Consider the following 27,302-nt stretch of genomic DNA (forward strand, 5'->3'; position numbering starts at 1 on the left):
CAGCCAGCTTTGCATGAAAAGTTTAGAGGGAACAGTAGTCTTCAAGCAAGAGGGCCATGGAGGCTGTCATATTTATTTCCTTTTAACCTCCTTGCCGGTTATCCCGAGCTCAGCTCGGGGTAACCTGTGCAGGAGGATTTCTCAGGCCCCGCTGGGCCGATCTGCATAATTTTTTTTTTTCCTACACGCAGCTAGCACTTTGCGTGGTACGCGATCGCCGCCGAGCCGCCCCCCCCAGACCCCTGCGCAGCCTGGCCAATCAGTGCCAGGCAGCGCTGAGGGGTGGATCGGGATTCCCTCTGACGTCCATGACGCCATCCCGCCCCATCGCTATGGCGACCGGGGAAGCTGCAGGAAATCCCGTTCTGAACGGGATTTCCTGCTTACTCTGATCGCTGGAGGCGATCGGAGTGGGTGAGGGGATGCCGCCGCTCAGTGGCTATCATGTAGCGAGCCCTGGACTCACTACATGATTTGAAAAAAAAAAAAAAAATGCTGCGCTGCCTCCTTGCCGGCGGGAATTGGACCGGCAAGGAGGTTAAGCAATCCCAGTTGCCTGCCGATCCTCTGCCTCTTCTAGCCATAAACCCTGAACAAGCATGCAGCAGATCAGGTGTTTCTGGCATTATTGTCACATCTGACGGGATTTGCCTCATCTTGTTTCTGGTGTTTTTCAGACACTATTGCAGCCAAATAGATCAGCAGGGCTGCCAGGCAATTGGTATTGTTTAAAAGAAAATATGGCAGCCTCCACATCCCACTCATTACAGTTTTTCTTTAAAGGACATCTGAAGTGAGAGGTATATGGAGGCTGCCATATTTATTTACTTTTAAGCAATACCAGTTGCCTGGCAGCCCTGCTGATCCTCTGCCTCTAATACTTTCAGCCATAGATCCTGAACAAGCATGCAGCAGATCAGGTGTTCCTGACGTTATTGTCAGATCTGACAAGACTAGCTGCATGCTGCAGCAGCCAAATAGATCAGCAGGGCTGCCAGGCAATTGGTATTGTTTAAAAGGAAATAAATATGGCATCCTCCATATACCGCTCACTTCAGTTGTCCTTTAAAGTTTCCACTGAGCATGTGCATTAGGGCAGCTCTAGGGTAGCACGCTCTGACATTGCACTTGCAACAAACGTGTTTTCAGCTCTGGATAAAGTGGGATGATTATACTGTACCAGTCCAGGGTGATCACCCTCAATAAGTCCAGTTAAAGATAATGGGAATTGGGGGGGAAAAAATAAAACATACTTAGAGTATCAGAGATGAGGGACCCTAAAGATTTATACTCACCCGGGGCTTCCTCCAGTCTGCCGTTCAGCGCAGGTAATAGGCTGTCGGGATCAGTCTGGGCTACAGTAGCCAGTTGTCCTACTGATCCTCAGCCTCTAATGCTTTTAGCCATTCGCCCCTGAACAAGCATGCAGCAGATTAGGTGTTTCTGACATTGTCAGATCTGACAATATTACCTGCATGCTTGTTTCTGGTGTTAGGCCCAGTGCACACCAAAAACCTCTAGCAGATCCGCAAAACAATAGAGGTTTTTGAAGCAGATTTTCAGAGCGATTCTGAAACTGCTGGTGTGTACCATCCCATAGAGATACATTAGCCAAGCGTTCTCACAGGCGGCAGCGGTTTTGAAAACGCTACCAATAATGCTTGGAGTGCACCAGGCCTCAGACTGACATTACTGCAGCCAAATAGACCAGCAGGGCTGCCAGGCAACTGGTACTGTTTAAAAAGAATTAAATATGGCATTCTCCATATTCTTCTCACTGCAGTTGTCCTTTAAGAGTTAACTCCATTAGTGGCTGAGAACTGCTTTTAACCAGTTGCCGCCCGTATCACGCCGATGGGCGTGGCCGCGGCGGCAGCCCCAGGACCGCTTGACGCCGATTGGCGTAAAGTCCTGGGGCTCTGTTTTGCAGGAGATCGCGCGCAGGCTGGGCGCGCATCTCTTGCTTGTGGGGGGCGGAGCTCCGCCCCGACTTCAGTCTCCGAGCGGCTATTGGCGCTCGGGAGACTGTTAGACGGCGTCTATTTACATTGTGCAGCGCTGTGATCAGCAGCAACGCTGCACTGGGGACAGCCATGTGACACGGCTGTCCCCCTGGGGGACAAGAGAGCAATCGGCTCTCATAGGCAGAAGCCTATGACAGCCGATTGCAGTAATTGGCTGGCTGTGGGGAGGGAGGGAATGGATTTAAAGAAAAAGTTTTTAAAAAAAACCCCACAAACAATAATATTTATTAAAGAAAAAAATAATCATGGGGGAGCCATCAGACCCCACCAACAGAGAGCTCTGTTGGTGGGGAGAAAAGGGGGGGGGGGGAATCGCTTGTGTGCTGTGTTGTGCGGCCCTGCAGCTTGGCTGCAGTGGCCAATTTCACTAAAAATGCCCTGGTCACTAGGGGGGGTTGAGCCCTGCAGTCCTCGAGGTTAAAACAAACCTTTTATTTGTATTGTCATTAAAAAAAAAAAAAAAAAAAAAAAAAATCGAAAAAATTTGTTTTTGTTTTTTTTAGAACTCTGTGAAAAAAGGTTTTCATACAGGCCTTAAAGAGACACTGAAGCGGAAAAAAATATATGATATAGTGAATTGGTTGTGTACTATGAATAATTACTAGAAGATTAGCAGCAAAGACAATATTCTCATATTTTTATTTTCAGGTATATAGTGTTTTTCTAACATTGCATCACTCTATAATATGTCCAGATTACACAACATTCAGCATTCAAAATGATTCTTTCAGAGCAGTCTGTGAAGTAATGACCTCTCCTCTGGCAGAGGAAAAGTAAATAGTTAAAGAACAGTTGAGATAATAAAAGTCAGAAAACAGACTTTGAAAGTGGTAGAGATTAATGGCTTGTTTGCATAGAGATAACTGGAGTTTCTCAACTCTTCCTGTACTGGAAACAATTAGACTGATGTATCTGATCTTAATGTTTTATTTCTTAGCTGTACTACACATACAAATCATAATATCAGTTTTTTTTTCGCTTCAGTGTCTCTTTAACCACTTGCCGACCGCACACTCATACCGTGCGTCGGCAAAGTGGCAGCTGCAGGACCAGCGACGCAGTACTGCGTCGCCAGCTGCAGCCTAATTAATCAGGAAGCAGCCGCTCGTACGAGCGGCTGCTTCCTGTCAAATCACGGCGGGGGGCTCCGTGAATAGCCTGCGGGCCGCCGATGGCGGCTCGCAGGCTAGATGTAAACACAAGCGGAAATAATCCGCTTTGTTTACATTTGTACGGCGCTGCTGCGCAGCAGCGCCGTAAGGCAGATCGGCTATCCCCGGCCAATCAGCGGCCGGGGATCGCCGCCATGTGACAGACCACATCCTGTCACTGGCTGCACAGGACGGATAGCGTCCTGTGCAGCCCGGAACACCAGGGGGAGGCAGCAGGTAGGAGAGGGAGGGGGAATTTCGCCGCGGAGGGGGGCTTTGAGGTGCCCCCCCCCCGCCACCCACAGCAGGCAGGAGAGATCAGACCCCCCCAGCACATCATCCCCATAGGGGGGAAAAAAGGGGGGCAATCTGATCTCCCTGCCTGCACCCTGATCTGTGCTGGGGGCTGCAGAGCCCACCCAGCACAGATCAATCAAACCAGCGCTGGTCCTTAAGGGGGGGGGGTAAAGGGTGGGTCATCAAGTGGTTAAAGGAAACCTAATCTGACAAGGATATGGATTTTTCCTTTTAAAATAATACCAGTTGCCTGACTCTATTGCATCTCTAATACTTTTAGCCACAGCCCCTGAACAAGCATGCAGATCAGGTGCTCTTACTGAAGTCAGATTGGATTATCTGCTTGCTTGTTCCAAGTGTGTGACTCGGCCACTACTACAGCCAAAGAGATCAGCAGGACTGCCAAGCAACTGGTATTATTTAAAAGGAAACCTCCATATCCCTCTCAGTTTAGGTTCCCTTTAAAGGGAAAAAAAAAAAAAAGTCTGCGGTGGTTACTTACTTTTGGAGGGGGAAGCCTCTGGATCCTAATGAGCTTCCCCTGTCCGCTTCAGCCTCTGGGATCCAGCACTGGCAGCCCCTGAAAAATCCACAGACTAGTAGTGGCTGCAACACGCGGCCATATTTATCATCTGCACTCCTGTGCAGGCGCAGCAGCTGCTTTCCGATGGGCTCCGGCGGTACTTCTGCTGCAGACCATCGGAAAGATGATTAATATTTACGTGTGCCGTTTGGGAGCTGCCAGTGCTGGATCAGCTGGGCTGAGGAGGATGGGGTAAGTCTCATTAAGTTCCAGGGGCTCCCCTCTCCCAAGGTAAGGCCAACCCCTGTGAAGTTTTCTTTAACAAGATACATGAACAGAATAAAAGGGTACATGTTTATGTAAAGGTACACCGATGAGGACGCCTTCCTCCTACTCAGACCCCCCTGCCGGGCTCTGGTTTGCTGTTATTCCTTCCAGACTAGGCCCCGACCCGAGTCATACCTTTGACCCCACAGTATTGCTCCCATAAGCTGTTGCCGGGAGCGTGGTTGCGTCGTCTTATCGGACCATACTGCACAGGCGTGTGATGTAAACAGGCCCCAAATGGCACAGGGAAATGATTTCTCTGGGTGAAAGGTCTGACTGAGGGGTTAGGGCCTAGACGGAGTGAATTACAGCAGTACAGATCCATGCGGGGGAAGGAGGATGCGGTCCTTGTTTGTGTACTATTATATGAACATGTAGGTACCCACCTTGTTTCATTTTGGTTGTTTTACCTCACATATCCTTCTAAGGGTTTTTCTGGAACTTGGAAGACACCTGTATAAGCAGTGCCCAAACTCTGTATTTATGGTGATATACCTGCATGGAAAGCAGACTAATGAGCCTGGTGTGCATTTAGCCAAGCTTTGTATGAGTAGGTGATGGAGAAAAAAAAAAAAGATGGCCCAGCAAAACTCATGGTGAACCAGACCTCCTATGAGTGTGTAAGGGGCTGTAGAGGCCAAAAAGTCTCCTTACTACAATGCTATGCAAAACAGAAGTTATTTGCAATTATTTAGGGTGGAGTGAGCATATGATTTCTCCCATGATATATCACTGCAGATTATGCAAATCATACCTTTGATGTCCCTGAAAGCTAACCACACCTCCAGAACCACTGGAATGCAATGATGTGTCGGCTTGTTAATTGTACAGAGCCACAATGATCCAACATGCATACAGACTGTTTTGGATTGGTTGATCCTCATCAGTACCATGGCATAGATCAATTTGGCTCTATGCAGTAGGGCTTGTAACACCGAGAGGTACAGACTACCCAGCAAGCTCATGGTGAACTAGAACTCATTGGAGTGTGTAAGGAGCTGTAATGGTCCAAAAAAACCCCATTACTAAAATTCTATGGTAAACAAAAGTTTACTTTATTAAAACAGAAGGTATTTGTGATAATTCCAGTAAGAGTGAGTTCTGAGGAAAAAAATACTGAGGGCTGGAACCCACTAGAGCGATTTTATGAGCGTTTAGGGAGCGATTTAAACTGCTAGTGATATCTCTAAACGCTCAGCTAATGTTAATGGATAGGCCAAATTCCACTGGAGCGATTGCGATTACCAAATTGAAAAATGCACGACATGCAGCATTTTTAGCGGTTTTGCAATGTAAAGTATATAAACGCTGCCATAATCGCTCATCAAAACTAACACAGAGCGATTTTGTATCTGTGTGGGTCTTGGGTGCTCCCTTCACAATGGAGAGGGTTAACCTTGACCTATAGGAAAAGTGAGACCGGGAGCCCTTATAGTGCAGTATTGTTAGTATAAATTAAAGGTGTAAATTTGTGAATAAGATATACTCACAAAGGAAGGTTGCAGTCCTGCAACCACCGTAAACGCCTGTGGAAAGATAACCGTCTCCGCTCGGTATCCCGGACCCTCTGGATCTGGGTGGTCGCTCTCCTCCTTTAGTCCTGCTTCCTGGTAGATGATGTCGACCAGGGATAGGGATGACACCTCAAGGAGGTGTGGAGTATACAAGTGAAGCACGTTGGTGGAGGCGCCCAAAAGTATGTTATAGTAACAGCTAGATAATTTTACTCATAAAATTGGATAAAAATAAGTAAATAAAAAAATATATGGTATGAGGAGGAGGTCTCTTTCCTCCAAAGAAGACTCACGTGGGTAGAAAAAGGAGTCTGTAGGTCTACAGTATAACCGTTATTTTAATGAAGACTCCTTTTTCTACCCACGTGAGTCTTCTTTGGAGGTAAGAGACCTCCTCATCATACCATATATATTTTATTTACTTATTTTTATCCAATTTTATGAGTAAAATTATCTAGCTGTTACTATAACATACTTTTGGGCGCCTCCACCAACGTGCTTTACTTTTATACAGAGCAATTTTGCTAGCGTTTTGAAGTTACTGCACACAGTAAAAAAAATTAAAATTGAAAGGACCATTCAGAATGAAAAACGCTAATCGCTACACAACTGCTGGCAAATTGATTACACTTTTTAAAATCTCTCCCTAAAACACTCATGAAATCGCATACAAAACACTAGCGATTGCTATTAGCGATAGCGTTTTGTAGTGGGTTCCAGGACTGATCCGTATTCTGAGCCCATAAGTAATAAAAACACATTGCAACTCTTTGGTGTTAACAGAAAATACATTTTATTAAAATCAACAATGTCACCACAGTCAATTCAGCATTTATACCTAAATTACTAAAAGAAGGGGAAAAAAAAATCACAAAGTATCTCCTTTAAAAAACAAAAACGTATCCTTTCAGAGGAGCCCCACCTATCTCTACCTGAGGGAATGGAGTTGATGTACAGACTGGTATGAGACGTATCTCCCTGGTGCCCTTCTCTGTATCTTCTGCTACAGGATTTCTGTAGACACATCTGATGTCTTGCTGAGGAAGTGTGGTGGCCGGAACTCGGACATGCATGACAGAGTGTGAGATGTTCCAAGGAGGAGATACAGAGAGAGATTTATAGTCACATTATAGCAAACAATTCCACACATGGTGATGGGGGTGGGGCACTTGTCACACACAAAGTAGTTGGACTGCAGGAAGAAAATCAATTGTCTAAGGGGCCAGAGCTAAGCTGAGCGGTTCTTCAAGCGAGTTACTAATAATGAAAATAATGTTCTCTCCTAACAATTATAAATGTTTCTAATGAATGTGGCATCACCAGAGGCAAATCATTCCATACAGTCAGCAGTGTGCAGAAAGGAGGGGCTGTGTGTAAAATGTGAGACCTTCTATCATCTATCTATTCTATAGCTCGCCTTGTGTCTGGGAGGGGCAGGTGGGAGTGTCTAAACAGATAAATGAGGTCAGAGAAGAAGTCTGTGTTCCCAGGACAAGTTAAAGGGAACCTTAACTGAGAGGGATATGGATGTTTCACTTTTAACACCACGCGTGCGTATATCTACGCTCCTTTTAACACCCTTTCCCCACCAGGAGCGTAGATATACGCACTTCTCGAAAAACCGTTCCCGTTCATTGATCTCTGCCCCCCAGCAATGATCGGCTGCTTCTATGAGAAGCAGCGCGATCATTGTGAGAAAAAAAAAAAGTTTCCCAGCCTCATTGCACTTCCTATAAGCGTACTTCCTACTCTTACAGGTCGCATGAACAAAAAAAAAATGACTGCAGCCATCTTGTGGCCAAATAGTAAAACTACATCCAAAACAATAAGATTGAAGGCAAAAGAAGGGGCACCGCTTCTTAAAATTCCTTTATTCCAGTGGGGAAAGTAGCAGGTACACAGCAGTGGGGGTGGAAAGAGCCTGACAGCTGTTTCGCTGGTTTAAACCAGCTTCTTCAGAGGCAGAGTGTAACACAGAGGCAGAGTGGATACAACTAATTCGTGGATGTGCACGCTCCTTGGTTCTATGCCCGGTGTGTCTGCCCTGCTGCATTTTGGTGCCAGGTACTGTGCTTTTTTTCTCTCCGAATCTACATCCAAAACATTTTTTATATACAAATACATACTTTTACACAATAAATTAAACTCATTACCTCCCACACTCCCCAATTTATTTATTTTTTGTAATAAAAAGAAAAAAAATTACAATAAAAAAAAAGTTACCTTAGGGACTGAACTCTTTAACCACTTTACCCCCGCGCGTACGTATTTCTCCGCCCCTTTTTCCATCCTTTAAAAACCAGGGACGGAGAAACACGTACTTTCCGCGTTCCCGACGCTGCCCGCGCTCCCGCTCGTAAACACGCCGCCCGCCGCTAGTAAACACGCCGCCGCCCGCTCGCCCGGAGATCAATGAACGGGAAAATCCATTCCCGTTCGTTGATCTAAGCCCCGCAATGATCAGCTGCTCTCCTATGGGCAGCGCGATCATTGTGAGAAAAAACTCACGTGTCCAGCCTCCTTATTCTTCCTCCAAGCTTCCGGAAGGAAGCTTGGAGGTCGCATTAAAACAAAAAGTTACTGTGGCCATCTTGTGGCCAAATAGTAAACTACACCCTACACATTTTTCACATACAAATAAATGACTTTTACACATAAAATTAACTCATTACCTCCCACACTCCCCATTTTTTTTTTTTTTGTAATTAAAAAAAAATTAAAAAATTTACAATTAAAAAAAATACATAAATAGTTACCTTAGGGACTGAACTTTTTAAATATTTATGTCAAGAGGGTATAACACTGTTACTTTATAAACTATGGGCTTGTAATTAGGGATGGACGCAAAACTGAAAAAAATGCACCTTTATTTCCAAATAAAATATTGGCGCCAAACATTGTGATAGGGACATAATTTAAATGGTTTTATAACCGGGACAAAAGGGCAAATACGTTTCATGGGTTTTAATTACAGTAGCATGCATTATTTAAAAACTATAATGGCCGAAAACTGAAAAATAATTATTTTTTCCCCCACATTTTTCCTATTTTCCCATTAAAACACATTTAGAAAAAAATAATTCTTGGCATAATGTCCCACCTAAAGAAAGCCTAATTGGTGGCGAAAAAAACAAGATATAGTTCATTTCATTGCGATAAGTAATAATAAAGTTATAGACGAATGAATGGAAGGAGCGCTGAAAGGTGAAAATTGCTCTGGTGCTCAGGGGGTAAAACCCCTCAGTGGTGAAGTGGTTAAATATATATGTCAAAAGAGTACAACACTGTTACTTTATAAACTATGGGCTTGTAATTAGAGATGGACGCAAAACTGGAAAAAAAATGCACCTTTATTTCCAAATAAAATATTGGCGCCAAACATTGTGATAGGGACATAATTTAAACGGTGTAATAACCGGGACAAATGGGCAAATAAAATACATGGGTTTTAATTATGGTAGCATGAATTATTTTAAAGCTATAATGGCCGAAGACTGAGAAATAATGATTTTTTTTTTCTATTTTTTCTTAAAAGTCCAGCGGTACACTGTAACGCAACGTGGGCACTGTGAACAGCCCATTAGTTTATTCATTACTGTGAGTTGGGCTGCGTTACAGGCTGCTCTAACGTGCGCCTGTAACGTCCCACTGTGAAAGCAGCCTTAACATTAACTACTTACTGCAGCTTGTGTAGTATATTCACGACCTGGCTAAACTTCACTTGAAGTACCAGGGCCGTGAGTATAAGTCTTCAGCGGCAGGCGGCCGCGGCGCATGCTCCCGTCGTCGCTCATTAGTGGAGAGATTAATGAATGGGACTGCCACCAATTAGGCTTTCTTTGGGTGGTACATTTTGCTAAGAATTATTTTTTTCTAAATGCATTTTAACAGGAATATTAAGAAAAAAAAAATGGAAAAAAATCATTACTTCTCAGTTTTTCGGCCATTATAGCTTTAAAATAATCCATGCTACCATAGTTAAAACCCATGTATTTTATTTGCCCATTTTCCCGGTTATGACACCGTTTAAATTATGTCCCTATCACAATGTATGGTGCCAATATTTTATTTGGAAATAAAGGTGTATTTTTTCAATTTTGCGTCCATCACGATTTACAAGCTTATAATTAAAAAAAATGTTCGTAATCTACCCTCTTCACGTGCATATTAAAAAAGTTCAGACCCTTAGGTAACTATTTAAGTTTTTTTTTTAATTGTAATTTTTTTTTTAATTAAAAATTTTATTTGTGTAATTTTTGGTGTGGGAGGTAAACCGTTAATTTTAAATGTAGTAATGTGTGTTTATTTAATTGAAAAATGTATGTAGATGTAGTTTTACTATTTGGCCACAAGATGGCCACAGTCAAAAAAATTTTTTTAATCCTGGAAGCTAACTCTCTCGCTTCCAGGAAGCATAAGGAGGACGGGAAACTTTTTTCAGAAAGACAGCTGTCGGTCTTTCTACTGGAGACTTAGATCAATGAATGGGAACTATGTTCCCATTCATTGATCTCTGGGCTAACGGGAGACAACGTTCGCACGCGGGAGCGAGCAGTAGCACTACAGCAGCCACCTGGACATGACAATCACGACCAGGTGGCATAAATGGTTAATTACGTTTATGCCACTGGACTGGGCATAACATTTTTCTTCATTGTCTTTCAAAAAATATCAGAAATCAAAATATTAAACCCTCTCTATACTCCATTGGCTGATCCTTTCTCTCCAAGTGAATATGGATATAACAGATTAATTAGAGGGGTTATCTTGACACATAAAGGTATTGGAAAATGGTGCCCAGTAAACCTACTACTAATATCCTCATGGAGGGCAACAGCTGACCAATGGGAGCCGCTTAGTGAAAGAGAAAGTGGTGGGGACAATTTATGAATCAATACTTAAAGGGAACCTAAACTGAGAGGGATATGGATGTTTCCTTTTAAACAATACCAGTTGCCTGGCAGTCCTGCTGATCTATTTGCTGCAGTAGTATCTAGATCTCACACCTGAAACAAGCATGCAGCTAATCCAGTCTGACGTCAGTCAGAGCACCTGATCTGCATGCTTGTTGAGGGGCTGTGGCTAAAAGTATTAGAGACACGGGATCAGCGGGAGAGTCAGGCAACTGGTATTATTTTAAAAGGAAAAAGCCATATCCTTCTCAGTTTAGGTTCCCTTTAAAGGACAACTGAAGTGAGAGGGATATGGAGGCTGCCATATTTATTTCCTTTTAAGCAATACCAGTTTCCTGGCTATCCTGTTGGTTCTCTGTCTCTAATACCTTTAGCCATAAGGTCCGTACACACGCCAGACTGGAGGCAACGACGGGTCCGTCGTCACCTACCGCTGGGTGGGCGTTCCAGCGACAGTCCGGCGTGTGTACAGTCTGTCTGCAGACTGATACGGCTGTTTCTGAGCAATCCGCCCAGCGGATCGCTCAGAAACAGCCGTATCAGTCCGCCGACAGACTGTACACACGCCGGACTGTCGCTGGAACGCCCACCCAGCAGGAGGTGACGACGGACCTGTCGTTGCCTCCAGTCCGGCGTGTGTACGGACCTATAGACCCTGAACAAGCATGTAGTAGATCAGATGTGTCTGCCATTATTGTCAAATCTGACAAGATTAGCTGCATGCTTGTTTCTGGTGTAATTCAGACACTACTGCAGCTAAACAGACCAGCAGGGCAGCCAGGGAACTAGTATGGTTTAAAAGGAAATAAATATGGCAGCCTCCATATTCGCCTCACTTCAGTTGTCCTTTAAAGAGACACTGAAGCGAAAAAAAAATTATGATATTATGATTTGTATGTGTAGTACAGCTAAGAAATAAAACATTAAGATCAGATACATCAGTCTAATTGTTTCCAGTACAGGAAGAGTTAAGAAACTCCAGTTGTTATCTCTATGCAAACAAGCCATTAATCTCTACGACTAAGTTAAGCAGCCCATACACTCAGCCGATTTTCTGGCCGATCGATCGATCGCGGTCGATCGATCGATCGATCGATCGCAAATCGGTTGGCCGATCGACCGATCGACGGCCGATTTCGATCGATTTCGATGGATTTCCATCGAACTAGCAGGGTGGAAAATTTAGGTCGATCTGATGAGATTGCTTATCAGTTTGCATTGGCCTTAATGGAAATCTGATGGCAAAAAAATGCCATCAGATCGAATTTCAACAGATTTCAAACTGAAATCTGTTGGAATTCTATCCTGGTAAAAAATGTTCTAAAAACGCATCAGATAGATCATCAGATGCATTTCTTATCTGTCTGCTGCCAATCTGACGAGTGTATGGGCATCTTTAGTCATGGAGAGGGCTGTTATCTGACTTTTATTATCTCAACTGTAAGTAAACTGTTTTCTTTTTATCTGCTAGAGGAGAAGTCATTACTTCACAGACTGCTCCAGTTGTTATCTCTATGCAAACAAGCCATTAATCTCTACCACTTTCAAAGTCTGTTTTCTGACTTTTATTATCTCAACTGTTCTTTAACTATTTACTTTTTCTCTGCCAGAGGAGAGGTCATTACTTCACAGACTGCTCTAAAAGAATCATTTTGAATGCTGAGTGTTGTGTAATCTGCACATATTAGAGAATGAGGCAATGTTAGAAAAAACACTATATACCTGAAAATAAAAGTATGAGAATATTTTCTTTGCTGCTAATCTTCTAGTAATTATTCATAGTACACAACCAATTCATTATATCATATATTTTTTTCGCTTCAGTGTCTCTTTAAAGCAGACCTGAATATAGGAGACACAGAGAAATCCACCCTGTGTGTGTTTATAGAGAACAGCCTGTCTAATTCTCCCTTCTCAGCAAGTAATGAGCAACCATGCGTAATAAGAGTGGAGGAAACATTTTTAGCCCATCTGGTGTAAGTTCTTGACCTGCAGAGAAGACGGAGGACCACGGCTGTTGTCCCCCGAAATCCAAACAACTGTTTGGTGGAATGTTTACCTGGTGTACAAGGGTTAACTCAAACCCAAGATGCCAACAGGTCAACCACTAAGACTCCATAGCCATCTAAATAATTGGCAATACTTTCAATATGGCAGCATTGAAGTCCATATTGATTATGTCTAGCTCGGCATCCACAGGCCCGTTGGTCCCTGGCCCCAAACCTTGTTGCTTTAGCATTTTCCAACGGTGATACATCATGCCTTCCACGCGGGTGTGGGGAATCACGCGAAACCGGCCTGATGTGCCATTCTGGGTAACAGAATTGTTGACTTTCTGGCTCAGATTTCTAAGTTTTTTGTTGCCCCAATCCCATCTGGGGAGCATCCATGACCAAAAGACTGCGGTGTCACTGTATAGAGAGCTGACCTCACGCAGGGTACTAACGGCTATTCTTTTCAGGTATTCACGACCTCGCCATTCCAATTCATCTTCCCCGATATGGATGATGAGGACATCTGGAGGCTTCATCTGGCGCGCCATGTTCTTCAGGTCTGGAACTAAGTGATGCCACATCATGTCCACCCTGCACTTCCAATGAACAGTGATGTTTTTCTGCTGTAACTCCAAGTGAAGGCCATAAGGCGCCCGATAGGCGCGTTCTTTAGCTTGTGCTAGCAAGGCGTTTCCAAAAAGCCAAACGTGTTTAGCGTCTGTAATGCAGAATAAAACAAGTTTATGATAGGGTGACATAAATCTGAAACGTCAAGTCCATACCACACCTTGAACATTAAAGAGGAACTGTGCTGACATTAACCTGATTGATAAAATTGCTTATTTTTTTACATTTCTTATAAATTATTTAACCCCCCTGGTGGCATGATTATTTCCAGATTTTAGGGTCTAAAAGCGGTGAAATGGTTTTGCCGGCTTTTAGACCATAATACCGGGAAAAAAAATCATGCTGCTAAAGAGCCTGCAGCAGCCCTAGCACTTTCTCATCTCCCTGGGAGCCAGTGCTGCAGTTCTCCCTCCGTCCTCCGGGTGGAGCTGTATCTCTGTAGTGAGGTCGCCATCTGTCATCATGGCGATCTCACCCGAGGGATGCAGAGCCTCTGAGGACAGGAAGGAGAATGGCTGCCGGTGTCTGGATCCCAGGGGAGGTGAGTTAAAACGCCTGCTGCCCATAGCACTCTGCACAGACCTCCCAGCGGCTACCACGAGTCAGGCTTGGGATAATCGCTCCTGGCTTGTTTTTTCCACCCCGAACCTGACTCAGGATAACCGCCAAGGAGATTAAAAATGAAAGGAGGACAAGGCCCACAGAAAGTTGGAGCTCTCTAACTGCTGTGTCTTTAGTTTTACCCTCTTTCCCCGAAATTAAGACATCCCCTGAAAGTAAGCCCTAGTAGGAATTTTGAGCATACTCAAAATATAAGCCCTACCCTGAAAGTAAGTCCTAGCGGCACTAAGGGGGAACAATATGGAAACTTGTGTTATTACTGGAGCCCATAGTCTTGCGGGCAAGTAGAGACGGGACACAGGAGGACAGGGGATAGAGGAGGACACAGGTTTAGAGAGGGACACCAGGGGACACTAAAGGTACAAAGGGGAAAAAAGTGGCACATCAAGAGGTGGATCCCGCAGAGGAAAAGGTGTCAGTGTCACAGTGGGGATGTCAGGAGGACACACAGCACAGGAACTTGTGTTCACAGAAATATAAGACATCCCCTGAAAATAAGCCCCAGCACATCTTTTGGTGCAAAAATTAATATAAGACACTGTCTTATTTTCGGGGAAAGTAGTCCAGTTAACTTTAGTTTTAACTTCAGAAATTGTGGGGGGAGCAATATTTTTCCATGACGTAGCAATACAGAGTCTAGAGGCTGTCAAAATGTGAGTGATAAGGCCCATTTTATGTGAGGGAACACCAGATATGGTTTTGCCTAGCAACATAGCTAAAGGATAGAATGGCATCTCATAAATCAGCAATCCGTAATCGTGATATGACACAGGCTGTGTCTTCTCATTTTTCAACAGCACGACATAGTATAGCGCAGATGAAGGTGCAGGTTATTGACAATGTACCTAACGGCTGGCGGGGCAGACTAAATAGGAAGGCTGAGTTGGCACGTAGGGAAGCATGGTGGGTTCGAAAGCTTAATGTTATGGGGCGAGGTGGGTTAAACCGAGAATATGACCTCAGTTTCTGTATGAGTTGTCTCTGTGATGGTTTGTTTCTGTTCGCTGTTCTCTTACTGGTTGGCCTATGTGAGGATTTTGGGACGGCTGTGTTCCTTTGATATTTTTCTAATTGTCTTTAACTTTTATTTTCTTCTTTTTTTCCTTAGGAAAACTCCCAGGTGCCATGCTGAATGCACAGCGATGTGTCGTATTTTGTCACTTTTGCATTTTGTGGTCGTAAGTATAGGCGGTCATTGACTGCACTGAGGACACCTTTTTTTGCTATAGCACTATGTCACCCATGGTTGGAGTGACTTTTTTGAATCTTGTGATGACCTCTTAGGTGGTCCTCAGGTGTTTTGCCGCTGTTATACTTCTAAATCTCACCCACAGCTACTTTTGCGGCTGTATTTCCGCATGTGAGTGTGATTTTCCGCGTTAGATGCGTACGGTTTTACGTATACGGATTATTCTATGCGCATGCATTATTTCGACGCCGGTATGATTTTCCGCATATAATGCGTACTTTTTTCCGCATCCGGACGGCCGTATACGCATGCGCTGGGCGGAAGCAAGGCTGGGAGGTGCATTTTTGGTGATGTCACTTTTTTGGGCGGAAAAAACAAGATATAGACCAATTCATTGTGATGAGTAGTGATAAAGTTATTGGAAAATGAATGGGAGGTAAAAGTTGCTCAGATGCAAAAAATAAACAACCCTTCGGGCTTAAGTGGTTAATTCTGATTGGTCCTTTCAAGTTATTATAATTTATTTTACAGTTTGCAGTAATTTAAAATCGCACACAAATCGCTATGTGCAGCGATTCATGAGCGATCACGCCAGCGTTTATATACTTTACATTGCAGAAACGCTAACGCCGCCAAAATGCTGCATGTCCTGCGATAGTGATTTTGGTAATCGCAATCGCTCTAGTGGAATTTGGCCCATGCGTTAAAGAGACTCCGTAACAAAAATTGCATCCTGTTTTTTATCATCCTACATGTTCCAAAAGCTATTCTAATGTGTTCTGGCTAACTGCAGCACTTTCTACTATGACAGTCTCTGTAATAAATCAATGTATCTTTCCCCTGTCAGACTTGTCGGCCTGTGTCTGGAAGGCTGCCAAGTTCCTCAGTGTTGTGGTTCTGCTATGAACTCCCCTTCCAGGCCCCTCTATGCACACTGCCTGTGTATTATTTAGATTAGAGCAGCTTCTCTCTTCTCTCATCTTTTACAAGCTGGATAAATAGTCCTCTGAGCTGGCTGGGCTTTCACATACTGAAGAATTACAAACAAGGGCAAAGCTGTTTGCAGGAAGAAAAGAGCAGCCTGAAACTTCAGCGCATGGGGGAAAGAAACACACAAATGATCTCTTGAGATTCAAAAGGAATGCTGTATACAGCCTGCTTGTGTATGGATGTATTTTCTATGTGTGGACATACTGTACATCAACCTACTTCCTGTTTTGGTGGCCATTTTGTTTGTTTACAAACAAACTTTTTAAAACTGTTTTTAACCACTTTTAATGCGGCGAGGAGCGGCGAAATTGTGACAGAGGGTAATAGGAGATGTCCCCTAACGCACTGGTATGTTTACTTTTGAGCAATTTTAACAATACAGATTCTCTTTAACATTAGCTAAACGTTTAGAGAAATATCTAGCGTTTTGAATCGCTCCCTAAACGCTCAAAAACTAGCTCTAGTTGGTTTCAGCCCTTACTTCCCTTTTTCACCCGCTTCTTTCATATGTAATAACCTCTCTTTTATATCCAGGTGCCCCTTGGTCTGCAGCCGCCCAAAGCCCAGAAAACCATATGAGAACGTGCGCTTCTGCACTGAAGCTGCGCAGTGGCATGGACCAGCTCAGGCTTTGGTGGAAGAAGCCAACCCAGACCGGGACTGTGCTGCTGTGCATGAGCGAGCCGTCAGCCAGGGCTTGTCGAGGATTTTTGCAGGGCTGTGGAGTCGGAGTTGGAGTCAAGGAGTCGGAGTCTGAGCAATTATGGGTACCCTGAGTCGGAGTCTGTGATTTTATAAACTGAGGAGTCGGAAGTCGGATGATTTTTGTACAAAATCCACTGCCCTGGTAAGTATTAGACTAAGGAGTGGAGGAGTCTGAGCCATTTTGGGTACTCGGAGGTTTCATAACCTGAGGAGTCGGAGTTGGAGTCTTAAGATTTTGTACCGACTCCACAGCTTTGGTTTTCAGGAGGACACAGCGCTGAAAAGGCCCAGTGCAGGACGATGGGGGAAGCCTCTGGACTATCCAGAGGCTTCCTGCTACTGAGGGGACTACACACTTGGGGCACTTATTTCTCTACAGGTACACTTTAAGAGCTCTCCATTAGTGGATGAGAACTGCTTATAAAACAAAGTTATTAGCATTTCCATCATTAAAAAAATGTTTTTAGCACCCTAAGTAAAAAAAAAACTAGGTTTTCATACATGACCTTTAAAGCACACACATGCAGACCGCCTCCACACTGTAGTGCTCTGTTCTGCTGTTATTCATTCCGGACTAGGCCCCAGCCCCCTGACCTAGAAATACTATTCGAGTGATTGTTTTGTGCACAAAGGAGGCCGTCTGGAGCACGGTCACAGCGTCTTATCAGACCATATTGCGCATACATGTGACATAAACAGGCCCCAACTACGCATGCGCTGGCAATACTCTTTATGAGTCAAAGGTCCAACCCATTCCATGACCATGTACATTTTTTCTCTACAAACTTTTTCGCTGATACTTTTCGGTTGCGCCAGTACTTGGTGTCTAGAGATATCTTTTCTATATATTTTATGCACGGTGAGATTAAGATTGCATGTCAAAAACCCAAATTTGCGCCATTACATGAACACGTACCCTGTTCCATTCCGTTTTTTTTTTTAATCTCCTGTATGATTACCAGAGACGTTAAGTTCTAAAGATTTGATAATTACCCGGGGCTTCCTTCAGCCCCATAAGCCTCCCGCGGTCTGCCGTTCAGCCGCGATCAGCCCCTGTAATATGCTCGGTCGAGTCCTGTCTGGGTCTTCTGTGCATGCGCGGACCTCCCACGCATGTGCAGTAGACCGGGACTGACGCGACTAAGCCTATTTCCACGGCTAAACGGCAGACGCCGAGGGACAAGCTTATGGGGCTGGAGGAAGCCCCGGGTAACTATCAAATCTTTAGAACTTAACGTCTCTGGGTTCCTTTAAGGGTTTTTCTGGGACCTGGAAGATACCTGTATAAGCAGCACCCAAACTCTGTATTTATGATGATAAACCTGCATGGAAAGCAGACTAATCAGCCAATTGGGCATTTAGCCAGGCCTTGTATGAGTTATAGGTGATGGGAAAAAATACTGGTTCATATTCTGAGCCATAAGTAACAAAAACACATTGCAACCCTTTGGTGTTAAAAGAAAATACATTTTATTAAAATCAACAATGTCGCCACAGTCAATTCAGCGTTTATACCTAAAATACTAAAAGAATCACAAAAGTAGGGGGGAAAAAATCACAGAAAGTATCTTTATAAAAAAAATAAAAAAAAATAAAAAATCAGTATCCTTTCAGAGGAGCCCCACCCATCTCTATCTGAGGGAACGGAGTTGATGTTCAGACAGGCATGAGACGTACCTCCCTGGTGCCCTTCTCTGTATCTTCTATGTGTTTTCTGTACACATCTGATGTCTTGCTGAGGAAGTGCGGTGGCCGGAACTCAGACATGCATCACACAATGTGTGGGATGTTCCAAAGAGATACAGAGAAGGATTTATAGTGACATTACTACACACAATTCCACACATGGTGATGGGTGGGGCACAAAGAACACAATGTCACATAGAAGCTGGACTGTGGAACGACGATTGTATGTGATGAGAGTAATGTCCTCTCCTAACAATTATAAATGTTTCTAATGAATGTGGCATCACCAGAGGCAAATCATTCCATACAGTCAGCAGAGTGCAGAGAGGAGGGGCTGTGTGTAAAATGTGGGAACTTCTACAGTATGTCCTATAGCTGGGCTTGTGTCAGGGAGGGGCAGGTGGGGGCATCTGAACAGATAAATGAGGTCAGAGAAGAAGACAGTGTTCCCGGGACAAGTTAAGAAGAAGCTGTCTGGTAGGAGATTCTACAGCCTTTCACTGGTTTCACCTTCACATGGTCTACTGGTAGCTGCAGGCAGCACTACAGGAATCCCCTCTCTCATTATTTGTTCTGTGTCCAGTGTCACTTTATAAGAGTTCCTGTTTCTTCCGACCCCCCAAATTCAGCCATGCAAACTTCAGTCTCTTCCCTTTCCCTAATCCCAACCTCCACTAACCTCCACTGCCTACCTCTAGACTTCGCATCCAGAACTTGTTTCCCCTCATGGACTAGAGTAGTTTTGACATTTTAGACATGTCCCTATTTAATCAACAATAACTTTATCCCTACTTATGACAACAAATCCAAAGAGAGCTGTCCATGCTCGGAAACCATCAAACCTGAATGAACTAGAGATGTTTTGTAAAGAGGAATGGTCTAAAACACCTTCAACCAGAATCGACTCTCATTGGAACCTACAGGAAGCGTTTAGAGGCTGTAATTTCTGCAAAAGGAGGATCTACTAAATATTGATTTCATTTCTTTTTTGTGGTGCCTAAATGTATGCACCTGCCTAATTTTGTTTAAACAATTACTGCACACTTTCTGTAAATCCAATAAACTTAATTTCACTTCTCAAATATCACTGTGCGTGTCTCCTATGTAATATATTTAACTGACATTTTTTATCGTAACGACCAACGATTTATACAGGAAAATCATAACAATTAACAAGGTTGCCCAAACTTTTGCATCCCACTGTATCATGTAGGACCACAGCTGTTGTCTCCAGAAATACAACCAACTGCACCCACTGGCCCATCCCACATCCCCTCCATATTATGCACGATAAGTATTATCTTGAATGTCATAATTTTTACACAAGATTAACTTTTTTTGACAAAGAATTGAATGCAAGTGCATCAGCAATAAACCAACAATAGTAGTGCCGAGCTTTTCACTGTGTCTTCTTGTTGCTGCAATATACTGCCTTAGCTCAGAGCATGCCGACAGACTGCACACCGAGTCGCTCTCTCCACATGTGTTTGTTTCCATGTCCCAACCCACTACTCTTGTTGTTACAACCGTTGGGTGGAATATTTACCTGGTGTACAAGGGTTAACTCAAGCCCACCATGCCAATAGGTCAACCACTGGTGCTGGGCATACACAGACAGTTTTTCCTTATCAATCGAGCCGCTGATGGCTCGATTGATAATTTCCGACAGGTCCGATCAACACTCGGATCGATTCGCCGCTCGATCCCTGCGGGCGGACAATGGACAGAATCAAGCGGAAGATAAAGAAGTGCCCGCGGGGATGAGTGGAAATCGATCCGGGCGAATGCGGGGACGCGCTGACATCGAGCCAGAGGCTCGATCCCGCGCGGAATTGCATCCGTGTATGCCCAGCATAAGACTCCACAGCCTTCTAAATTATTGCCAATACTCTCATTATGGCAGCTTTGAAGTCCATATTGATCATGTCCAGCTCGGCGTCCACAGGCTTCATATCGTCTCGGGAAAAAACTTGTTGGTTGAGGATTTTCCAACGTTGCTGCAACTCGCCTACCACATGGTGGTGCGGAATTATGTCAAACTGGCTCCCAAACTGTTTAAAAACCTTGTTGGCTTTATTGCTCACATTTCTAATTTTTCTCATGTCCCAATACCATCTGGTCAGCATCCATGACCACAGAACCACTGTGTCACTGTACAGAGAGTTGATCTTATTGCCTGTGATTCTCAGGGACTGACGGCTTTCGAATGCCAGTTCATCTTCCCCGAGATGGATGATAAGGACATCTGGAGGCTTCATATGGAGCTCCATCTTCTGCAGTTCTGGAAGCAACTGATCCCACATCTTGTCCTCCCAGCTCTTCCAATGAACAGTGATGTTTTTCTCCTGTAACCCAAAGTGAAGGCCATAAGGCGCCCGATAGGCACGTTCTTTAGCTTCCGCTAGCAAGGCGCTTCCAAAAAGCCAAACATGTTTAGCGTCTGTAATGCAGAATAAAACAAGTTTATGACAGGGAGACATAAATCTGAAATGTTAAGTCCATACCACACCTTGAACATGAACTGCTTGCCGACTGCTCCACGCCAATTGGCGTGAGCATCGCGGCAGCCTCAGGACCGCTCCACGCCCGCATCTCCTGCTTGGGGTTGGAGCTCCGCCCCCCTTTCAGTCTCCATGCGGCGATCGTGAAATCGCCGTTTATTAGGGCAGTACAGCGTTGCGATTAAGGCAGCACTGTACTGGGGACAGCCATGTGACACGGCTGTCCCCTCCAGAGTGTCAGCGGTGATCCGCTGTCATAGGCTGAAGCCTACTACAGCCGATCACAGTGATTGGCCAGCGGGGGTAGGGTGGGCAGGGTATTCAAAAAGAAAAAAATATATATATACACATTTTTATTTAAAAAAAATAATAAATATTTATTAAAAAAAAACAAAAAAAAAAAACACTGGAGGGGATGATCAGACCCCACCAACAAGAAGCTCTGTTGGTGGGGGGAAAAGGGGGGGGGGGGGGGGGTCACTTGTATGCTGTGCGGCCCTGCAGCTTGGCCTCAGAGCTGCAGTGGCCTTATTGACAAAAAATGTCATGGTCACTAGGGGGGTTTAACACTGCGGTCCTCAAGAGGTCAAAGAGGAACTGTACTGAATATAAAAAAATTGATAAAATTGCTTATTTTTCACATTACTTATAAATTATTTAAAAAAGTAAAAGGAGGACATGGCCCTCAGAAAGCTGGAGTTCCTGCTGGACTTTGGGCCCCAGCTGGCCGAGCTATTGCCGGTCTACCAAAGGCTATATCGTAATCTGATAATTATTCAGTGTATGCCCAATGTAAAATCGTTCCTCATCCTGTTTTACATTCTGAAAATGTATCACGGGAGGCGACATCTTTAGTGGTGTCAGGTGCAACTGTGCTAAATGTATGTATATATATATATATATATATATATATATATATATATATATATATATACATACACATACATACATACATATACACATACATAGTGTTCCAAAGCCATTCGAAAAATACCTGGTCTCCCAGAATGCTGTGGGAGGAGAATTCCACATAGCTAAACAGCCTAGACTGTGAGATCACTGGGAGGGCGGAGCTACATACCAATATACAGAAATATATAGATATAGGAAGAGTCTCTTATGCTGACACCAGGATATTTAATGTAAATGTGGGTATCCTGAATTTTTTCGTTTAGGTAACACTATTTTTTATTAAAGATAAAGAGAAAGCGTACAAAACAGTCAAGATACCGCGTAACATCGTGAATGCAGTGGGTAAGGTACAGTAGAAACAGTAATACCTTAAAAGAAAAGTGGAGAAACAATCTTCAGCCAGTCTTCTTTTTTGGCTTGTACATCAATTCACTCTATTCAGGGGTTGAGACCAGGAGAGTACTGACCATAGGAAGACTTTAGTAGAAGTCCATGTAAGTGAGGTGAGCAGAGGAAAGAGAAGAATATGAAGGAAAATCGTATAGAAGAAAAAAGAAAAAAAAAAGGAAGAGAAGAAGTAGAGAAGTAGAGAGTAGGAGGATCAGTCTTAATATGAACTGAACTACAACAGGAGTGAGTCATGATGGCCTAAAACCTTGTAGAGCAATTTTTTGTTGAGACTATGAGATAGTAGGGAAAAGGGCCTGAATGAGGGAGGTGAAGGATTAATATGAGAGTTATAGGAAGGGAGCGAAGGGGAATAGGGAGGGTAGAGATGTAAAAGAGAAGTATCTATGTTCCCCTGGATCACCATAAGCAGTCATATAAGCCTTAGGAGTACAGTTAATCTATTGAGGGATCATATAGTCAAAGGAGGTCGAAGGCCAAGAGTCCCAAATCTTGTGGAATCTAGTTTCAGTGTCCCTCAGAGAGGCTGTCATCTGCTCCATAGTTTTACCCTCTTTCCCCGAAATTAAGACATCCCCTGAAAGTAAGCCCTAGCAGGAATTTTGAGCATACTCAAAATATAAGCCCTACCCTGAAAGTAAGTCCTAGCGGCACTAAGGGGGAACAATATGGAAACTTGTGTTATTACTGGAGCCCATAGTCTTGCGGGCAAGTAGACACGGGACATAGGTGGACGGGATAGAGGAGGACACAGTTTCAGAGAGGGGCACCAGGGGATACTAAAGGTACAAAGGGGAAAAAGTGGCACACAAGAGGTGGATCCAGCAGAGAAAAAGGTGTCAGTGTCACAGTGGGGATGTCAGGAGGACACACAGCACAGGAACTTGTGTTCACAGAAATATAAGACATACCCTGAAAATAAGCCCCAGCACATCTTTTGGTGCAAAAATTAATATAAGACACTGTCTTATTTTCGGGGAAAGTAGTCCAGTTAACTTTAGTTTTAACTTCAGAAATTGTGGGGGGAGCAATATTTTTCCATGACGTAGCAATACAGAGTCTAGAGGCTGTGAAAATGTGAGTGATAAGGCCCATTTTATGTGAGGGAACACCTGATATGGTTTTGCCTAGCAACATAATTAAAAGATCCAGGGGAATTGGGGCACCAGTGACGGATGTTATTAGAGATTGGGTTTCTTGCCAGAAGAGATATCAAAGGACAGTGCCTGAAAATGTGTTGAGGTGCCCTTTTCGTTACAACCCCTCCAACAAAGATCTGAAGCACCTGGATAAATTCTAGATAGTCTTTCAGGAGTCATATACCAATGGGGTATCCAGAATAATTTACTGCATTCTACTATACATCACTACAGGGTCTCTTGAATTAATACATTTCTTTTTCACAATATTCATTTATAAATCAGTAAACATGTTTGTCCATTGTAAAACTTTACTTCACTTTAATTTACAAGTTAAACTAATCCGAGAGACACCAGCATCTTTACTGGTTTCTCCTGGGTGATATTTTTAAACTTGTCGATAAAATGCATTTTAAAGTGAACCAGAGACGAAGCACCCTCATGCATTTTACCATATATATCAATTGGAACATTAGAGAAAACACCTACCCTGCTCTCTGTTTCATTATTTACTGTTCAGATTGCTTCTCATCAGCCCTGATAAAATCCCCGACTGAGTATTCAGTCTGGCTTTGTTCAGGAATCTTAATAGCTGGGTCTGTCTTCTGTGCTGTTTTTTTCAAGCCCAAGCCTGCCCCCTTGTGGCTCTGCTCAGGAATCATTATAGCTGAGTCATTCTAATGAAGCCAGACAATGCTCAGTCGGGGATTTTATCAGGGCTGCTAAGAAGCAATCTGAACAGTAAATAATGAAACATAGAGCAGGGTAGGTGTTTTCTCTAATGTTCCCACTGATATATATGGTAAAATACATAAGGATGCTTCGTCTCTGGTTCACTTTAAGCCACAAGAAAGCAAGAAAATGTTCAAAATAATTTTGATAGTACTTTTTCATTTACTTTTTGGTACTTTTTAGTTGAAAAGTGTTTTAAAAGTTATTTTAAATAGAAGATTAAAAATTATCTCCTAGGTGAAAACTCAGGTGAAAAAGTGAATTGCAAATGGGCCAGAATGCTCTGGGGGACAAGGATGTATGACATCATAGCTTAAACATCACTGGGAGGGCGGGGTCACATGCCAATATACAGATATATGAAGCCTTTCTGTCACTGAAACCAGGATAATAATAAAATCCTGACCAATTTATTACATGCTGCTAGGAGTCTTGATGGGTCCTCTTTAAAGTGTACCTGTGAGAGGCTGGATTTATACTTTTTGTGCTCCTAGGCCCAGTATGCTGTGGCTTCCCTTTTTTGTGCAGCAGCTCCTCTCCCATACCATGTGCAGCCCCCTCTTTCATGTGTATTTTCCATGTACAGCACCCCTCCCATACCATGTGCAGCCCCCTCCTCCATGTGTATCATCCATGTACAGCAGCCCCCCTCCCATTCCCTGTGCAGCCCCCTCTTCCATGTGTATCATCCATGTACAGCACCCCTCCCATTCCCTGTGCAGCCCCCTCTTCCATGTGTATCATCCATGTACTGTAGCCCCTCCCATTCCCTGTGCAGCCCCCTCTTCCATGTGTATCATCCATGTACTGTAGCCCCTCCCATTCCATGTACAGCCCCCTCTTCCATGTGTATCATCCATGTACAGCAACCCCTCCCATTCCCTGTGCAGCCCCCTCTTCCATGTGTATCATCCATGTACTGTAGCCTCTCCCATTCCATGTGCAGCCCCCTCTTCCATGTGTATTATCCATGTACAGCATCCCCTCCCATTCCCTGTGCAGCCCCCCTCTTCCATGTGTATCATCCATGTACTGTAGCCCCTCCCATTCCATGTGCAGCCCCCTCTTCCATGTGTATCATCCATGTACAGCACCCCTCCCATTCCCTGTGCAGCCTCCTCTTCCATGTGTATCATCCATGTACAGCAACCCCTCCCATTCCCTGTGCAGCCTCCTCTTCCATGTGTATCATCCATGTACAGCACCCCCCCCCCCCCCCCCATTCCCTGTGCAGCTTCCTCTTCCATGTGTATCATCCATGTACAGCACCCCTCCCATACCATGTGCAGCACCCTCTTCCATGTGTATTATCCATGTACAGCAACCCCTCCTATTCCCTGTGCAGCCCCCTCTTCCATGTGTATCATCCATGTACTGCAGCCCCTCCCATTCCATGTGCAGCCCCCTCTTTCATGTGTATCATCCATGTAAAGCCCCCTCTTCCATGTGTAGCATCCATGTACAGCAGCCCCTCCCATTCCATTAGCATTCTCGTCCAGTTGGGCTACGCGCACCGCCACCGGCAGTTAGCCCAGCGATCAATGAAAGGGATTATAGATCCCTTTCATTGATCAAAGCCCCCCGCAGAATAGCTGACAGCGTCTTATCAGACGCTGCAGTTTTTCTGAGTTTCAAAAAGTTCCCCGTCTTTATTCTTTTTCCTGGAAGCGTACGATCACGCTTCCAGGACTTTTTTTTACTGTGGCCATCTTGGGGCCAAATAGTAAAACTACACCCACATTTATTTTTTAATAAATAAATTTTTCTACATTTATAATTAGCCGTTTACCTCCCACACCAAAAATGACCCACATACAATTTTTTACTAAAAAAATTACAATAAAAAAAAAACAAAAGAAACAAATAGTTAAGGGTCTGAACTTTTTAAATATGCACATCAAAGGAGTATATTAATATATATTTTTTTTAATTATGGGCTTGTAAATAGTGATGGAAGCAAATTGAAAAAATGCTCCTTTATTTCCAAATAAAATATTGGCGCCATACATTGTGATAGGGACATTATTTAAATGGTGTAATAAGCGGGACAAATGGGCAAATAAAATACATGGGTTTTAATTACGGTAGCATATATTAATTTCAAACTATAAATGGCAAAAAACTTTCTTAATATTCCTGTTAAAATGGATTTAGAATAAAATAATTCTTAGCAAAATGTATCACCCAAAGAAAGCTTTAAGGGAAGATCCAGTTGCTGCTAAAAAAAAAAAAAAAAAAAACCTGCACTCACCTGGGGCTTCTTCCAGCTCCTGGCAGTCGATCGGTGCCCTCGGCGCAGCTCCTTTCCCTGCGGGCGTCCAGCGCTGAAGAAGCCGACCTCGCCAGGTCGGCTTCCGGGTCAGAGTCATGTGCGTTCCACGGCACGGGTCACTTGATGTACTTGACGTCATCGGGTCTCTACTGCGCAGGCCCGATGACGTCTCTACACCACGTGACCCCCCGCCGTGGAGTGCACGGAAGCGACTTGGCGAGGACGGCTTCTTCACCGCTGGACGCCCGCAGGGAGAGGAGCTGCGCCGAGGGCACCTATCGACTGCCAGGAGCTGGAAGAAGCCCCAGGTGAGTCCGTTTTTTTTTTTTTTTAGAACCGTGAACCTTCCCTTTAATTGGTGGCGGAAAAAACAAGATATAGACCAATTCATTGTGATGAGTAGTGATAAAGTTATTGGAAAATGAATGGGAGGTGAAACTTGCTCAGATGCAAAAAATAAAGAACCCTTAAGGCTTAAAGGGGAACTTCAGCCTAAACAAACATACTGTCACTAAGTTATATTAGTTATGTTAATTAAAATAAATAGGTAATATAATCTCTTACCCACCCTGTTTTATAAGAACAAGCAAATGTTTGTGATTCATGGGGGCAGCCATCTTTTTGGTTGAAAGGAGGTGACAAGGAGCACGGGACACAGTTCCAACTGTCCTGTGTCCTGATTATCCCTCCCAGCTGCACACGCAAATTCAAAATGTAAAACAAAACAAAAAATTCACAAAAACAGCAGAACGAGAACAACATCGTCAGAAATCCCAT

General features: G+C 43.8%; 1 protein-coding gene across 1 annotated transcript in view; it reads right to left on the reverse strand.

The window, feature by feature from the left end:
• Window positions 1–11,418: 11,418 nt before the first annotated feature.
• LOC137524253 (nuclear factor 7, brain-like) overlaps window positions 11,419–27,302 on the reverse strand; it is a 157,831-nt gene continuing 141,947 nt past the window's right edge. The window contains exon 16 of the mRNA XM_068243901.1: window positions 11,419–13,461. Coding sequence (XP_068100002.1) covers window positions 12,875–13,461 — 587 coding nt within the window. The 3' untranslated portion in view covers window positions 11,419–12,874. The remainder of the gene's footprint in view (window positions 13,462–27,302) is intronic.

Source organism: Hyperolius riggenbachi, chromosome 7 (genome assembly GCF_040937935.1).
Source record: "Hyperolius riggenbachi isolate aHypRig1 chromosome 7, aHypRig1.pri, whole genome shotgun sequence".
NCBI classification, from domain to species: Eukaryota; Metazoa; Chordata; class Amphibia; order Anura; family Hyperoliidae; genus Hyperolius; species Hyperolius riggenbachi.